Source organism: Zootoca vivipara, chromosome 5 (genome assembly GCF_965207765.1).
Source record: "Zootoca vivipara chromosome 5, rZooViv2.hap1.1, whole genome shotgun sequence".
In the NCBI taxonomy this organism is placed as follows: domain Eukaryota; kingdom Metazoa; phylum Chordata; class Lepidosauria; order Squamata; family Lacertidae; genus Zootoca; species Zootoca vivipara.
Window position 1 is genome coordinate 34,820,930 of NC_142588.1, and position 16,458 is coordinate 34,837,387.

Consider the following 16,458-nt stretch of genomic DNA (forward strand, 5'->3'; position numbering starts at 1 on the left):
GGTGTGAAAACCTCTAAGGCCTGCACAAGCCTATCAAAAAGAGCCATGGGGGAGAAATACCAGTTTTGTTCCTCCTTTCCTTGAACTGAGAAGTGGTGCAGAGGGCCTAACTTCATCTACCTGTAGCAGCTAGACAGGCAACCACCAACTAATACTTGCTTGGGGCATAAATTAATTTAAACCTGCAGCTAGAGATCACAGAGGAGGACGGGGCATTGTTACCGTGACAACCCACTCACCTTGACCCTCCTGAGTCATGATGTCCCTTCACATCTTTGAAGCAGCTAATGTTCTGTCTGCAAGTTTGCTGAATCATCTCTCCACTTCTCTCACCGATCAGATTATTCGTTATTCAGCAACAATTCTAAAGGTCCTTTTAAGTACAGTAGAAAGCCCATACTGCCCATGTTTAGCAATGCCCACAGCACAATATTAGTGTGGACAGGGGAAGCAGTTAGAATAATAGAATCATAGAGTTGGAAGAGACCACAAGGGACATCCAGTCCAACCCCCTGCCAAGCAGGAAACACCATCAAAGCATTTCTGACAGATGGCTGTCAAGCCTCTGCTTAAAGACCTCCAAAGAAGGAGACTCCACCACACTCCTTGGCAGCAAATTCCACTGTCGAACAGCTCTTACTGTCAGGAAGTTCTTCCTAATGTTTAGGTGGAATCTTCTTTCTTGTAGTTTGAATCCATTGCTCCGTGTCCGCTTCTCTGGCGCAGCAGAAAACAACCTTTCTCCCTCCTCTATATGGCATCCTTTAATATATTTGAACATGGCTATCATATCACCCCTTAACCTTCTCTTCTCCAGGCTAAACATACCCAGCTCCCTAGGCCGTTCCTCATAAGGCATTGTTTCCAGGCCTTTGACCATTTTGGTTGCCCTCCTCCGGACACGTTCCAGCTTCTCAGGATCCTTCTTGAACTGTGGTGCCCAGAACTGGACACAGTACTCCAGGTGAGGTCTGACCAGAGAAGAATACAGTGGTACTATTACTTCCCTTGATCTATATCAGGGGTCAGCAAACTTTTTCAGCAGGGGGCCGGTCCACTGTCCCTCAGACCTTGTGGGGGGCCGGACTATATTTTGAAAAATAATATGAACGAATTCCTATGCCCCACAAATAAGCCAGAGATGCATTTTAAATAAAAGGACACATTCTACTCATATAAAAACACCAGGCAGACCCCACAAATAACCCAGACATGCTGATTCCCGGACTGTCTGCGGGCCAGATTTAGAAGGCGATTGGGCCGCATCCGGCCCCCGGGCCTTATATGCTATACTCCTGCATCAATAGGAGTATAGCATATAGATCCGGGGGCCCCGGGGACCCCGGATCTATATGCTATACTCCTATTGATGCAGCCCAGAATTAACAGAATGGTTTAAGCTAAGATTCTAACAATGCTTATTTCTAGTCAAGGTTATAAAGGGTTCCCTCAAGTTAAAAAATGAGAGGCCTTCAAAATGATTTGCGTGCCCTCCTTGCATTACAAGATGATTTTCCTGGTTTCAAACTTCTTGCCTCCCCCCCCCCCCCCAATTAGAACACAGAAACAGATTTATATGAAGCCAGAAACTTTGTCCATCTGGCCCAGTACTGTTGTCACCGGCAGCAGCTCTCCAGAATTTCAGATAGAGGGCATTTCTAGCCCTACCTGGGGATTTGAACCTGGGACATTCTGCATGCGTACTGCCATTGAGCGATGGCATTTGCCTGTAAGATCACGTAAAAGCAGTCGACTTCGGCCCTAGAATGCTGGCAGGTAATCTGCTTCCTTTTCCTCCAAGAGTTTCTACAACCTAACCTGCAAAGCTGCTGCTGGACTTGCACCAACAGGCAGCTGTGTAAAACAAATCAAGACCAAGGAGAAAAAAAGAGAAGGTAGGGAAGGATTCCTCCTTTGCATGGTGCTTAGTAGGTTGCATGTACAAGGCCTAATCATCACGGGGCATTAATTAAGAGACTTTGCCATGGAGGAAAACTGAGGCTATAAACAAGCTCCTCTGGGCTGATGAAAAACTGAGGCCAAGATGATCACAGCATATGTCATTTAGCACCTTCAAAAGACCTCCACCAGGGATACTAGTTTTGCAGGAAGACTTGAGCAGTCACCCGCTAAAGGGGAAGAAAACATTTTATTTGCCTCTAAAGCAGCCATGTTGGCCTGTAGTAGTAAACAAATGAAATGAATTCAGCGGCTGTGGTTGCTGCTGCCGTTATTAAATTTGTATACCGCCCTATATCTGCAGGTCTGAATTTCGGTTTGTTGATAGTTCTTCAGTCTCTTACTGAGCCCAAACACTGATTTGGCATTTCTACTGCCTCATTTGAACAAGATGACTTGATGAGTTCACTCAACAATTTCATGTAGGAATTAAACAGTGGTGGGATAAGATGGAACTCTATAGAAATTTAATGTCATAGAGCTACAGTACCCTCAGCACCACCTTTTGGCCATTCAAATAGGAAACCCATGCCTGTAAATCACAATGTGGACAACCTAAAGCCACTGCAAAGTGACTCACTGGGTTACTATAGAAATAAAATTGCCAGGTTTAAGGTCTCATGGCATTTTAAAGGAGGTTGATGCAGAACTTTGCTAGAACTAGAGCTTAAACAATAGCCATCATTAATATTTACCTCACTCCCGTAGGTGTTGTAATTGAAGCACAGCAATGCCAATGACAACCAGTGTACTAAAATAAGTGTAATGTATAAATAGTAACGGTGGATTTTACAAAGGCAGTTTGGTACACCTTTTGGAAGTAGCCTACTATTTAATGACATTTTCTCTCAGAGCACATATATTTAAGGTATCATCAGGTAGTTTATGATGTAAATCAGGCATAGGCAAACTCGGCCCTCCAGATGTTTTGGGACTACAACTCCCATGATCCCTAGCTAACAGGAACAGTGGTCAGGGATGATGGGAGTTGTAGTCCCAAAACATCTGGAGGGCCGAGTTTGCCTATGCCTGCTGCAAATACTCAAAGCTAAATGCTGATAATGTACGTATTTTACTGTGTTTGGTTTAACAAACCACCCAATTGACTAGTAAACTGTAATAAAGGTGATGAACTGATAAGCCAATGTTGCTTAGGGCTGCTGGAGGCATTTTATAGGTAGACGACAGCTATACCCTATTTTATTTTATGAGTGGGGTGCCTCTGCTTTCTAACCTTATGGTTTCCTTATTCCAGCATTTAATCCCACTTTCGCTTCTTGAATTAAGGCCAAGGTAGCTGCTGCCGTGAGTGCCAATGTGCTATTTTCTTCGCCCCACATTATAGCAGCTTCCATAATGCTTCCTACCCATATTTTGTAGCTTCCAGGGGACTATATGCCCCTAAACATCTCTACCCATTCACCACATTAAGAGTGTGGTTTTATACATCCTTACTTGAGTAAGTCCGACTGAGTTCAATGAGATTTACTTCCTAACAGACACACATGGGAACAATTTACTATGTAATCCTTACAATGTAATCCTTACCTGTAACCTTACAATGCAGAAAGTGACATCTAAAAACATCGTCCTAAAAAGGAGTCTAATCTTCCATACAATACCAATGCAGCCCTAAAATAAACACACACCAACCTTTTCAGCTCCCTCCCAATATTCACACTGATTTTTAGCAGAGCTCATTTTACAATGTATGTATGGAAACTTTTTTGAGATCACAGGTATAATCCAGAGTTTAGATGTTCATTTTAGGGCTTAATGGTTTTTGGCTGACTATTCTTTTGTTAGGTAAATTGCTGATAAACTGAACATCAATAAGTCATCATGGGCAATTACTCAGCATCTAGGAGGAATTGGGTTCTTGGCAGTTTGGGATCTTTCTGAGTTTTTAAATGAATCAGATTTTGATGTGAATTGTGTATGCAGGAAAGAGAAAACAAAGAAAGCAGAGTAGGTAGTCTGGAAGACAACAGAAGAAGAGAAGTCAAGTGTGTGAAGCTGGAGTTAGCTGAAAATGGAGGAATAGCTCAAGATGCTTTTTGAGGACCTGCTTCTGCTTGAGGAGACTGCCTGCCCGCTTGCGTCCACTTATGCACCACTTGTATATTTTCCTACGAAGTTGCTTATGCTTCCAAATTAAAAGCACACACACCTAAAGCTGGTGGTTGTGCATTTGACTGCTTGGGCCAGAGGGACAGCACACAGCAGCATGAACACAGTAGTAAACTCATTTCCTTGTTCTGAACGCATTTAACTACTGGAATTGAGTTAGCCCCTCTACAAACCGCCATGATGTATTCCAAATATGGGAAGAGCTCACACATCGCTTTGCAGAGAAGTGACCTCCCATTGAACATTGATGATCTGTACACATAACAAGAAGCACAGCTCGCTTACAATTTACGACCAGAAACCAACACAAGCTACCTAGTTAACATCAAAAAATGCAGACAGTGTTTATTGATTCTATAAATAGCCAGGGCTACCTACAATGGCTGCCAGCAACTATAAAGGATGGTGACAGGGAGCATAACCAAATAGGCCCATCATTTCTAAATACACTGCAGAGGATAAGTTCTTGCTGAAAGGTGGCAAAAGAGGGTAGTAGCAGCATGTGTGTGAGACAGGGGGATGGGGGTGGGAGAGATGGTGTTTGACAACGTTTCAGGCAGGTGAAGGAAGATAATTTGTATTGACCTAAAAAGTGCAGTCTTAATAAAACCTAGATATAAAGAGCGGACCTAAATGTGTGCACACATATTCTAGTAGAAGCCAGACATTTATCTCAAAGTACAACTGATAACTACTATATGCATGCTTTATGCTGCCCAATTTCTTCATCATGCATTTTCATAAGAAGCTGAATTAGCCTGCGAGGACGAACAGGATGGATACTAAGATCAGTCATTAAAATCCTCTGCTGAAATAGCAGTGGATAGATCTGTGTCATAGTGTGATTTTCCTCAGCCAATTAATAGAAAATCCAGATCACACCATCTTGTAAGTGTTCAGCGCCAGGAAACCAGCTGCATTTCCCCCACAAAACATTCATCCAGAGAAATGCCAATTTTATTTTATTTTTTCCATGCAGATGTCAGGTTTATGACCAAATATACAGAAAGAACTACATGAGATATATAACGGGATGATTAATGCCAGTTTGGCTTTTTAATTTTTTTTTTTTTTACGGAATGCTAGTTTAATGTTACAGTATGGCAGTTCATATATCTACTGAAATCTGACACACGTCCATTCATATGCAAGTGCTGCAAAATGACCTTGCTCTGTAAGTCAACATTTAAAACCATCTATGTTGCTGAAATCTCATGGCTATTCAAGCTCTGATGCTGAATTGCACAGCAAGTGCCAACCCTAGATATGACAACTAAACATATATTTCATGTATGCATTCTGACAGGCTTATGTAGCTTTGCCTTTAATATATTTAGAAAACCGTGTCCACGTTTGGTACAGACATGCACATCTATGCACAGACATATGTCACTACTGACTCCCTTTTAGAAGACACTTTTTTAAAAAAAATGTACAACTATTGTTATTCTTACTCTGTTATTAAAGCTTCCTAAAATTTGTTACATGATTTCAGCTTGTAAATACTTCTTTCCCTCTGATGCCATGAAGGCATTTCTAAATAGACTACCTCTCTGGATCTCAAAGCTAATTCTCTCTTTCACTTAAGAGGTTCATGCATTAGAGAGTCTTTCCAGCATGGAACCTCAATTTTATAAGATCTACTGCTAGAAAAACTCTGTTTATATATTTGCTCTTTTGGTTAAAAAAAAATAGGATTGATGTCTACTTCATACAATTGCTTTCTTAACTGGGCTATGTTCTAGCCACACATATATACATATAGATATGTACACAAACAAACTTTAAAAATGGCACCCTCTAAACAGGATGCGGAAATGGCCTAAAATAAGCCATTACCTGTAATTCCTATGAAAAAGTCAACTGCTCTCAAAACGTCAGAAGACTGAAGAGCACCACATACTTAAATATAAAGTTGGGAACTACTTTAATACTTGGAAGTTTCATTTAATTCCCTAATATTCTTCCAGAGTGATAGGCTTCGCCATTATTCTATCAATGTATCCTGAAGAGATCTAAACCTCATTCTAACTTGTTAGACTAAAGATTCTTAAAGTATGCTATGAAAGTTAGCTAAAGTGAGGTTTATAAGAACAAACTAGTTAAATACTGAAACACTCTGTACAAATTACTGCAGCTTGAGGGAAGAGGGAGCAACAGGCATATTTCAAAAAGAGAAGTAACACTTATCAACATGTGCAAAACCTGTTAAGACCTGTTTTATTTTTCTATCAAATAAGAATCTGTAGCTATTCTGGAAATTCAGAACTACCTTATAGTAAGTGTACATTTAGAGGTTTTGTATAATGCAAGTATTTAAGACTTTAACTATCCCAAAGTGACAAAGGTGGCTCTATTCAAAATGCCAGCCCTTTCTCATAATTTTTCCACAAGTATATTTACATGTTATGCTTGAAGTCCACTATAAATGCTTTAAGAATTGCTGAATATCAGCTGAAAATGTCAACTAGCAGCCACTGTATTATAATGGTCATTTGAGTGAATGCATAAATTTTTCAAGACTATATTCGGAGTCATACTGTTCTTGATCCCACAGGTCTCCAAGATTCTCAAGAACGGACTTCATAGTTGTTTTTCCAGAAGCAGAAGAGGCAGCATCTGATTTTTCATTTTTTCCATCCTTGAAGGCATTTGGAAGGTGAAGTGGAAGAAAAAGAGAAAGAGAAGCACATTGAAATCTATGTATTTTAAGAGACAGAAAGCATCTGCAAATACATAAACCAGTACTTAAAAGATCCAACAATCCTAAAGCAGTCTCTGCAAATTACAACACAACAGCAAGCAGAAGCATGAGGGTACTTATCTTTTTCACATCACCTCTATGAAATGAAAGACTTAAGAATGGCTATAATTCCACTGCATATCTTACCAAACATTGTTGACTAATCCAAAGCATTACAACTACGGTAGCATTAGTCGCTTGCTTTCAGATCATATGTGAGCTACTCTTTACCTTGTCGAGTGTGAAGAGGTCAAGCAGCTGATCTGTCCCCATGCTTTGTAGACTAGTATTCTCTTGACTAATCACTGTATTTGCAATATTCATTTTGAACTTCTGCAGACCCATTATTTTTTCTTCCAAGGTTCCCCTTGTAATCAGGCGATAAACATTAACAACTCGTTTCTGCAGGAGACAGTTAATAATCGTTCAATTTTACCAAAGGGTAAAAGAAAATGTGGAGGAAAACACTTGATATACACCACAAGAGAAAATAAAGCAAGTAATAGAGGCCTTCGTCACTGGAAGCAATTTTTACACTGTACTTTCAAATCCAGGTTTTGAACAAGACAAAAATGTTCACAGCATAAGAGAATCCAAGCCTGGCTCAGTGGCGGAGAGGAAAGAAAGGAGGCAGTCCCCAATGAGGACCTTTATAGGAGCATGGAATAAATTGCAAGAAATTATTGTATACATAAATAGTATTTTTCCTTCCTAGGATAGTATTTTTCCTTCCTAAGATTTATCTTGGGTGTTAATGAGATCCCTTCTCTGGTAAATAGCAAATATCTATTTTTGGGCAGGGTGAAAAGTGAAGAAACATTTTTTTGGGGGGGGATACTGCAGTAAACTTTTTGCCTGGAATCTCTTTGCTAGTCTATGCTAATGCTTTCAGCTCATCTCCATTATTTTAGAAAATGGTTATAAACTGAAAGCACAAACTCTGAATGATGGGGGCTATTTATGGCATTGGTTTAGGAAGCTTAAACCAATTTTGGATTTATTGAAATGGTTTTAATTGCTCCCAAACTGGCAGCAATTTATGTTTTACCTGTCCAATACGATGTGCTCGGTCCATTGCTTGGAGGTCTTTCATTGGATTCCAGTCATGTTCAACAAATACCACTGTGTCAGCTCCAGTTAAATTAAGGCCCAGTCCACCAACGTGAGTAGTGAGTAAGAGGACATCTATGGAGGGATCATTATTAAACCTGTGAATGAAAAAAGCCAGTTTAGATTTACATGGTAGCACATGCAGAAAAAGCTTGAACCCACAATGGCAGGGCTGAGCAGACAGTGCTGGTGGGATGGAGGGACTGGAGAGAAAGGGAAAGAGACAGGTCAGAAACTGACGCTAGATTGCGTTAAAACTAACAGCTTTATTGCTTGCACCTTCCAGATACTTTAAGTCTTGCATGGACAGAAATCAGGGCTTCACTAGAAACTGCCCATCTGCTGACGGGGCACTTCTAGCCTAACTTTTGAGGTGGGAGGGGGAAAGAGGTGAGAAAACCCAGCTTAAGACAAGTCAATGGTATGAGCTACTTCTGAATACCTTCACCAACCTGGGTCTGTAGATAGCACCATCAGCTCACGATGGGACCGTGTGAGCAGCCAATTTCTACTTATCCGAGTTACAGTCCCTGCCCAGTGACAAAGTGACAAAACGCACTGTGACTCGAGAGCAATGAGTGCAAAATGTGAGTTCAAAGCAAAATAGTATGCTAAGAGGAAGGCAAACTCTCGCATGGCTTCCAATCAGGAACCCAGACAGAATTTCTGTCCACTAAGTTAACATCTGGTAAGCAAAAGTAAGAGAGGGGAAAGTACCCACTGTAGCTGATAAGTTCATCTTAATGCCATTTTCATGTTTATGCTGGGCACCAAGGATGAGCAGTCCTCTGCATCCAGCATAAAAGCAGGCCATCAGGGCAATTTGAGTTATGTATTCCAAGTTGATGCAAGTGAACCATAAGATCTCATTCCTTTCAGCAACTGTGGGAGCTCTACATGCAAGAGCTACTCTGTTAGAATATAGCTGACACTGGATTTACCTTGACACAATGGAATGCCTCTGACCAGCAGGTATGCTGCCATCCAGTCGCAGGTAAGTAACAGCGGGCAAGTGGGGCTTGAGAAGGTCGTGTTCAACGATATCCAGCATACTCTTGAGTTGACAGAATATAAGGATCCTGTGTTGTGCAACTATGGCTTCTGTGCCACTTTCTGAGGAGCCTCCGTTTCCCAAGCCACAATCTAGTAGCAGCTTAAAGACCAAATACAAAAGTATCCCATTAGTCATTGAACTTAGTAGGCATATATTCTCCATTCAAAACGATTGTATAGATTTCATCCATTGGCAGAGTCATTGTAGCTCAAACAGGATAGCACATGCTCCACATGCAGAATTCCGATGTTTAATCCCTGGCATTGTGAATTAAGAGTCAGGTAGCAGGTGATGGCAAAGATCGCTGCCAGAGAATCTGGACAGCTGCTGCCAGTGAGATAAGAAAATACAGGACCAGCCAAATCTAACAATGGATGAGGTGCCTTCCTAGGTTTCATAATATCTAAACATGAAACCGATGAAGCTGCAAAAAAGTTAAAAATATTTGATTCTTAGAGCCTCTGGAGGTGCACATGTACATGCATTAGAAGCTAGAGAATGGCTAGGGCACATCAGCTGCAGCACCATTTATTTCTCTTTTTTAAAGTAGTTATGGGTGAAATCTACTTCGTACTAATGACAGAGTGTGAGTATTTTGGCATAAACGTAGAAATGAGACACCAGTGACAAAGCAAGAGGCAAATCTGCTTTTCATAAAAGACGTTGATTCCAGAGGATTGCAACAAAACAAGAACAGAAATCATGCAAATGTGCTCAGGATGATAGGATTTCTATTTCCTTAATGTGTTTTTTATAAACTGATCTATATTGAACACTTTTATCCAGCCTTGGTCAGAACACACCTGGAGCACTGTGTCCAGCTCTGGGCACCACAATTTAAGGAGGACATTAACAACCAGGAACGTGTGCAGAGGAGGGTGACCAAGATGATTAAGGGTCTGGAAACCAAGTCTTATGAGGAATGGGTCAAGGGAACTGGGTATGTCTAGCCTAGTAAAGAGGAGACTGAGAGGAGATATGATAGCCGTCTTCAAATATCTAAAGGGCTGTCACATGGAGGATGGAGCAAGCTTGTTTTCTGTTGCTCCAGAAGCTAGGACCTGAAGCAATGGCTTCAAGTAACATCAGGAAGAACTTTCTGACAGCAAGAGCTGTTTGACAGTGGAGCAGACTCCCATGAGAGGTGGTGGACTCTCCTGCCGCTGAGGGTCTTGAAGCAGAGGTTGGGTGGCCACCTGCCATGTATGATTTAGTTGAGATTTCTGCATTCCAGGGGGTTGGACCAGAAGGCCCTCAGGGTCCCTGCCAACTACAATTCTATGAATTTTACAATTCATACCACAATTTCTTTCCCATCCCTTTGTTACATATAAAAAACGAATAGGCTTAAGAAGAACACTTTTCCTAAAACTAGATATGAAGCCAGGATTTTCCTCACCTGTTTTAAAGCAGAGAGTTTAGGTGCATGCTGGATGTCTCGAAGGGAAGAATTCTCAATGGAAAGTTTTTCTGTAATCCTCTTGTGCTCTGGATGATGAGCAGTTAAAACTAATGCTGGATGGTTGCAGAGTTTCCTTAAATACTGCAATGCCTTAAAAAAAAAACCCATGAAGGAAGCCATTAAACATGCATAACAACTTAATATATATAAGGCACAAGATGGTATATTTCTCTTACTCATTGAAATCTTGCCAAAGATTGGAGATAGATGCCATACTTACAGCTAACTAATGTTCATTGTTTAATTATAATCAGTTGTGGAGGGCAGAAAAAAATATGATTGACAAATTTGTCCCTGGAGCAATTACTTTACCCTGTATTTAAAAAAAAAATCATTTCTTTGCTTCCTGTGAATCTAAGAATACTCCACACTATATTTGCATGTTATAATGTATTATTTAATAAATTTTACATTTATATATCACCAAGCTTAACATCTATTTTGGAAATTTAGAGGCAGCTCACTGCTTTGGTTCAATAGAACTACAGTATTTAATCAAACAATCACCAGTTACATAAAAATTACCACTCTTATTAAATGTTTGTAAGGAAGATGTAACAAAATGAAATTTCAACCTGAAACACATGTCCCGTGGCTTTAAGTTTTGGTTTCTCAGTTTCCTCAACCAGTGACACTGCTGAAACAGTTTCTTCCACATCACATTTGGCACGAGACTTGGCAAAATCTTCATAAAGCTGAACCTATTAAGAAAGGAAGAAATTTATGCTTAATAGACTATTGTTCACTTCAAAATTACCTCACAAAGGGGTGTGTTCAACAGTAGCTATCTTTTTAAAGAAGGTGGTACTGTGGTCTAAACCACTAAGCCTCTTGGGCTTGCTGATCGGAAGGTTGGCGGTTCGAATCTGTGTGACGGGGTGAGCTCCCGTTGCCCTGTCCCAGCTCCTGCCAACATAGCAGTTTGAAAGCACACCAGTGCAAGGAGATAAATAGGTACTGCTGCAGCGGGAAGGTAAATGGTGTTTCTGTGCGCTCTGGCACTCGTCATGGTGTCCTGTTGCGCCAGAAACCGTTTAGTCATGCTGGCCACATGACCTGCAAAGCTGTCTGTGGGCAAGCGCCAGCTCTCTTGGCCTGAAGCGAGTTGAATGCCACAACCCCATAGTCGCCTTTAACTGGACTTCACCATCCAGGGGTCCTTTACCTATTTACCGACTCCCACATTAACCTCAACAATATAGTTGACAGAAGGTCAGTATCCTGTGTTAGACAGCCATGGTTTCTGTTTCATTTCTTAGGTACTGCTGTTTCCCAAACTATCATCCAGCAACAACTTAAACTACTAAATGCTCAACACACTGCCATTTTCAGGATTAAGCCACTGCATTTCCTCTTTGCAAGGGAATATACAACCACAACTATCTTATTCTTAACATAAGCCCAAAGGAAAATGCTTAGAAAAGGGTATTCTAGTCAACTATTCATATCCAGAGGGACAGAAGCTTTTGCGCCACACCAGAGCAGCATTAACTATCTTCACTGTTGATTCCCTTCCATTTATTTATATTATTATTGACCATACACTACATATAAACTACAGCACAAGACAAAAGCTATTTCAATAGTCCAGAAAAAAACCAAAGGGTTTTCAGTCCAAGAAGTTATGACTAAACTTCTCATCATGAAAATGTTGTTACCTTGGACACAAGCACCTGCAATATTTTTCAGGCAGGACACAACATAATAAAATTCCAATTTGGAACAAGTATAGGATCTGAGAAGATCTACAACAGGCTCGTTTGTTGTTTACTAATTTCAGCATAATGCAAACCAGCGCAAGGAACTTGCCTGTAGAGGACTGAGGATGCAGTAATAGTCTTGAATAATTTTGGGTGGAAGATCCTGTAGCACATCTTCTTTCATCCTTCTCAACAAAAATGGCAGTACTTGCCTGTGCAATGCTTCCATTGCAAGAACACCTGCAAATGCCCACCAAAGGAAGAGCATATGGATCAGCAAAGCCACTAAACAAGAACAGGATTCTTCTGGTGTCTCACCCACAGCAGGATTAACTTTCCCCAAGAACAACAGTGCTTCATTAAGCAACAGAACTTGCTTCTTACCGGCCTCCTGTTCTCGACCAGAACTCCGAGCATCTCTACTTGCTAAGATGGGCTTGCTATAGCGAGCTGCAAACTGGCGCTCAGTACCCAAAAATCCCGGCATAAGGAAGTCAAACAGTGACCACAATTCTAAGACATTGTTCTGAAAAAGGGGTAAACAATATTTATTTTTAATTACGGCAAACTGGGTCAGTTCTCATGCATTTATTTATTTCAAGGGGTAGCGGGGGATTACCTGAATTGGTGTCCCAGAGAGGATTATCCTATAATTGGCAGTCAACTGTTTTATTGCTTTGGACAGTTTTGTTTTTCCGTTTTTGATGACATGGCCTTCATCAAGAATACAGTAGTTAAATTTAATATTTCTAGGAAAGAAAACACAACTAATCAACTTAAAATAGCTTTGAAACCAACAGTATCTTTCAAAATAGCAGGAAGAACTATAGCTTTTACCTGAAAAAATCAATGTCATTCCTCACAACATCATAGGAAGCTACAATTAGATTGTATCTTTTCACATGGTGCTGCAACCTTAAGAAGATAAAGTATAGAAAGTAGAACTTTAGAGACAGCAACAAAAAAGAAACCTGTACACTTATTTTTTAAGTACTTTTCACATAATCACAACAGAAGGAACCGTCACTGCAAAGCAAATCTTAGAGCCAAGCTTCTGCAATATATTACAGTACTTACCTTGCCCTTTCTGTGGGAGGGCCAGTATAGTGCAAAGGATTTAGATACTCTTTGGAACAAAATTTGCCCACTTCATCCACCCAATGGCCTGTGAGTGTGGGAGGGCACACCACTAAGGATGGGAGTGGAACACTATCGGCCATCTTAGTTCTTGCATATTCTTGGGCCCTTTGGAGAACAAAACCAAATTACAAGAAATGTTACATCTTCTATACTGCAGATATGTTGATGTAAAAACTGACTAGCCGTAATTGCACATGCTACCTGAGACAGTGATCTCCTGCAAGAATACAGATGGACTGCAAGGTTTTGCCCAAGCCCATATCATCACAGAGGATTCCATGAAGCTTGTATTTGTTGAGAAAAGCCAACCAATTCACACCTTCCTGTGAACAGAAAGGAAGAGGGGAAGAGGAACATAACTTAGGCTTCTCTTCCTATGCCCCATGGCCCTAAACAGGCCCCCACAATTATTAACATTTAAAATACACCCACAGCCAAAAAAACAGACAACAAGTAGGCTAGTGAAAGTGAATACAACAACAGGGAAAATTGAAATACATTAAAATTATGATGCCAAAAAAGAAAAAAAAAGGTATTACCACTCATCTAACAAAAAGAAGAAAATTAAAAAGCATTTTCTCCCCAGCAACCACACCTCTTTGGGCAGTATTAATGCTTTTCTCAGGAGAGATTCTGCTAGAAGTAAAAGCTCAGTCCTCTCCTCCCAGCCAGACCTCTGACACTTTAATGTTAACATTATACCACTTCATGAAACTGCCAACACTCAGAAGTGTGCACTAGAGCCAAGATTTTGATAAATATTTCTAAAATGTCTTAGGTACAAAAAACTAAGCCACCTAGTACTGATGCTTGCACAGAGGAATTTATTTTCAGCTCTGCTCATGTGTTTTATGATTAATCTCAGGAATCTTATTAGATACAATTCTTGATCAGTAGAAGCTATACCAGGGGTCCCCAAACGAAGGCTCAGGGGCCGGGTGCGGCCCAATCGCCTTCTCAATCCGGCCCGCAGACGGTCCGGGAATCAGCATGTTTTTACATGAGTAGAATGTGTTCTTTTATTTAAAATGCATCTCTGGGTTATTTGTGGGGCATAGGAATTCATTCATATATTTTTTTCAAAATATAGTCTAGCCCCCCACAAGATCTGAGGGACAGTGGACCGGCCCCCTGCTGAAAAAGTTTGCTGACCCCTGAGCTATACAACTCTAGTTGCATTTTTTCCAGGTAGGCATTAATTGGAAAATAGTTTTTTTTTAATGTTCGAGTCTTCATATAATTATGATTGGAAGCAATGTTCAGAAGACAAGAAACTACTGTATATGGTTTTAATATCAGGTACCAAAATACAAATTTAAATAATAAAAGCTATTCAAACCAATCCACAAGACAAATTTGATAAGGAAATTATGTGTGTCTTGGGGAAAAAAAACTTCCCATAAGATTTACCTGCTGATATTTTCTTAGTTCTGCTTTAATTGGTACTGGAATTTTATAGTTTTCAAGTTTTTTCCCATCCAATAATTGTTCCAGAAAATGGCGCTCTTTGGCTTTAATTTTGATTAAGTCCTCAGACATATTTGGTGGGTCTGGAATGCCAGCCTGAAACAAGAAAATATATATTTATATATAACTTGCATATTTAATTAAAATATGAAATAAAGTTCACGATATGCTAAAAGTTAATTTTAATTCATGTTTCAACTCTATCAATATTCTACAAAAAGCATAATGAAATCACACAATTTGAAAGTGTCACTTTTCCCCCAAATTCCGACCATGAAAAGTTTAAAGTGCGGCTTAAATTCAGGACCTTACAAAAATGGGCTTTTACGATATCCCTGCTGAAACAGACATACGGTAAAACGGAACGGGTGTGAAATTGGAGCGGCTTATATTCAGGTATTCTCTCTCTCCCCCCCCCCCCGAATTTTAAAGGTGCAGCTTATATTCAGACCAATACGGTAATTAGTTGAGATTCCTGCATTGCAGGGGCTGGACCAGATGACTCTTGGGGGTCCCTTCTGACCATGATTCTATGAATTGGGAGAAAGGTAAGCCTCAATGAAGTGCAGGTGGTCAAACTGAATATCCCCTGAAATCTGCAGATATATAGGTGTTCAAAGCCTCAACAGCTATGTCATATAACATGCAGGTTCCATTATTTATATAGCACCATCTGCATACCAGTAGATCACAGATCTGTTATGTAAGGTAACTCACATAGTGGTCTGTACAGGATGCTTTAAAGACAAACTTATGTTGCAACCAAACAAGAAGGACAAACTGTACAGAGAAGTATTTTCCCAAGCAGATTAAACTATGACCAGGCATTGAGAGTTAATGTTTTAAGTGGCATTATGATACAGTAAAATCAAAATAGTTAACAGTGATTTACATGACACAGACACCCACTTTGTCAGTTTCAAGCCTGCCTCCTTTAAACTGACAAAAGGTGAGGGAGGAGAGAGGAGAATGTAAAGGACTCATTTATCTTTTCTACAACAGTGACTTCCTTGTATGCTGTTATGTTTCTTGCTATTCCTGAGTGGTTTCTTGATCTTTCAGTGTTAAATTTCACAGTCATAATAGAGATAGTTTCAGTGTTTGCAAATGCACCAAGACAAATTTAACTAAGAGTCTAGAAAGGTGCTAGGATCAAGAATGAATTGAACATTGTATGAAAGAATGCATTTGAAATTCCAAGAGTGAATGCTCAATCCAAGTATTTGTAAAATATAATATTCCAAGCTCCAAAACGTCAGATTTTAAACAGTTGAGAAGATTTCTGACACAAAATGCATTACTTGCTGAATCCCAAAACTTTTACCTATTTCCCCAAATAGGATGCAATACCGAAAGACTGCTTTCTATCACTATACTGTACGCCAATACGCTTTTTTACAGGGCTCACTCACTGACTTTCTTCAGTCAAAATGAAAGACTTGGACTTACCTCAAGAGGCATTAATCTAATCAGAGTAGCAAAGCACTGGGTGGCCATGAAACGTACACTGTCTGTTTGATCGCTCATTCTGCCCAGAACTGGAACCACAAGGAGAACTATATAGGGAACAATTCCAACATCTAGTTGTTCCATTACACCTGGATTAATAATTAAGGAGCTTCTCTTTACCAGTTTTGGAGTCATTTCCACAACAATAAATCCGTCTTATCTAAACCCAAAATGCATCTAAACA

General features: G+C 40.1%; 1 protein-coding gene across 2 annotated transcripts in view; it reads right to left on the reverse strand.

Annotated features, from left to right (window-relative positions):
- Positions 1-5,034: 5,034 nt before the first annotated feature.
- Positions 5,035-16,458, reverse strand: part of BTAF1 (B-TFIID TATA-box binding protein associated factor 1) — a 39,717-nt gene continuing 28,293 nt past the window's right edge. For both annotated transcript variants that reach the window (XM_035137440.3, XM_088670379.1), the window contains exons 25-38: positions 16,215-16,363; positions 14,709-14,861; positions 13,500-13,621; positions 13,236-13,403; positions 12,996-13,073; positions 12,778-12,907; positions 12,543-12,684; positions 12,268-12,398; positions 11,034-11,159; positions 10,396-10,548; positions 8,884-9,095; positions 7,881-8,040; positions 7,064-7,234; positions 5,035-6,730 (exon numbers count right to left, since the gene is read on the reverse strand). In XM_035137440.3, coding sequence (XP_034993331.1) covers positions 6,581-6,730; positions 7,064-7,234; positions 7,881-8,040; positions 8,884-9,095; positions 10,396-10,548; positions 11,034-11,159; positions 12,268-12,398; positions 12,543-12,684; positions 12,778-12,907; positions 12,996-13,073; positions 13,236-13,403; positions 13,500-13,621; positions 14,709-14,861; positions 16,215-16,363 — 2,045 coding nt within the window. In that variant the 3' untranslated portion in view covers positions 5,035-6,580. The remainder of the gene's footprint in view (positions 6,731-7,063; positions 7,235-7,880; positions 8,041-8,883; positions 9,096-10,395; positions 10,549-11,033; positions 11,160-12,267; positions 12,399-12,542; positions 12,685-12,777; positions 12,908-12,995; positions 13,074-13,235; positions 13,404-13,499; positions 13,622-14,708; positions 14,862-16,214; positions 16,364-16,458) is intronic.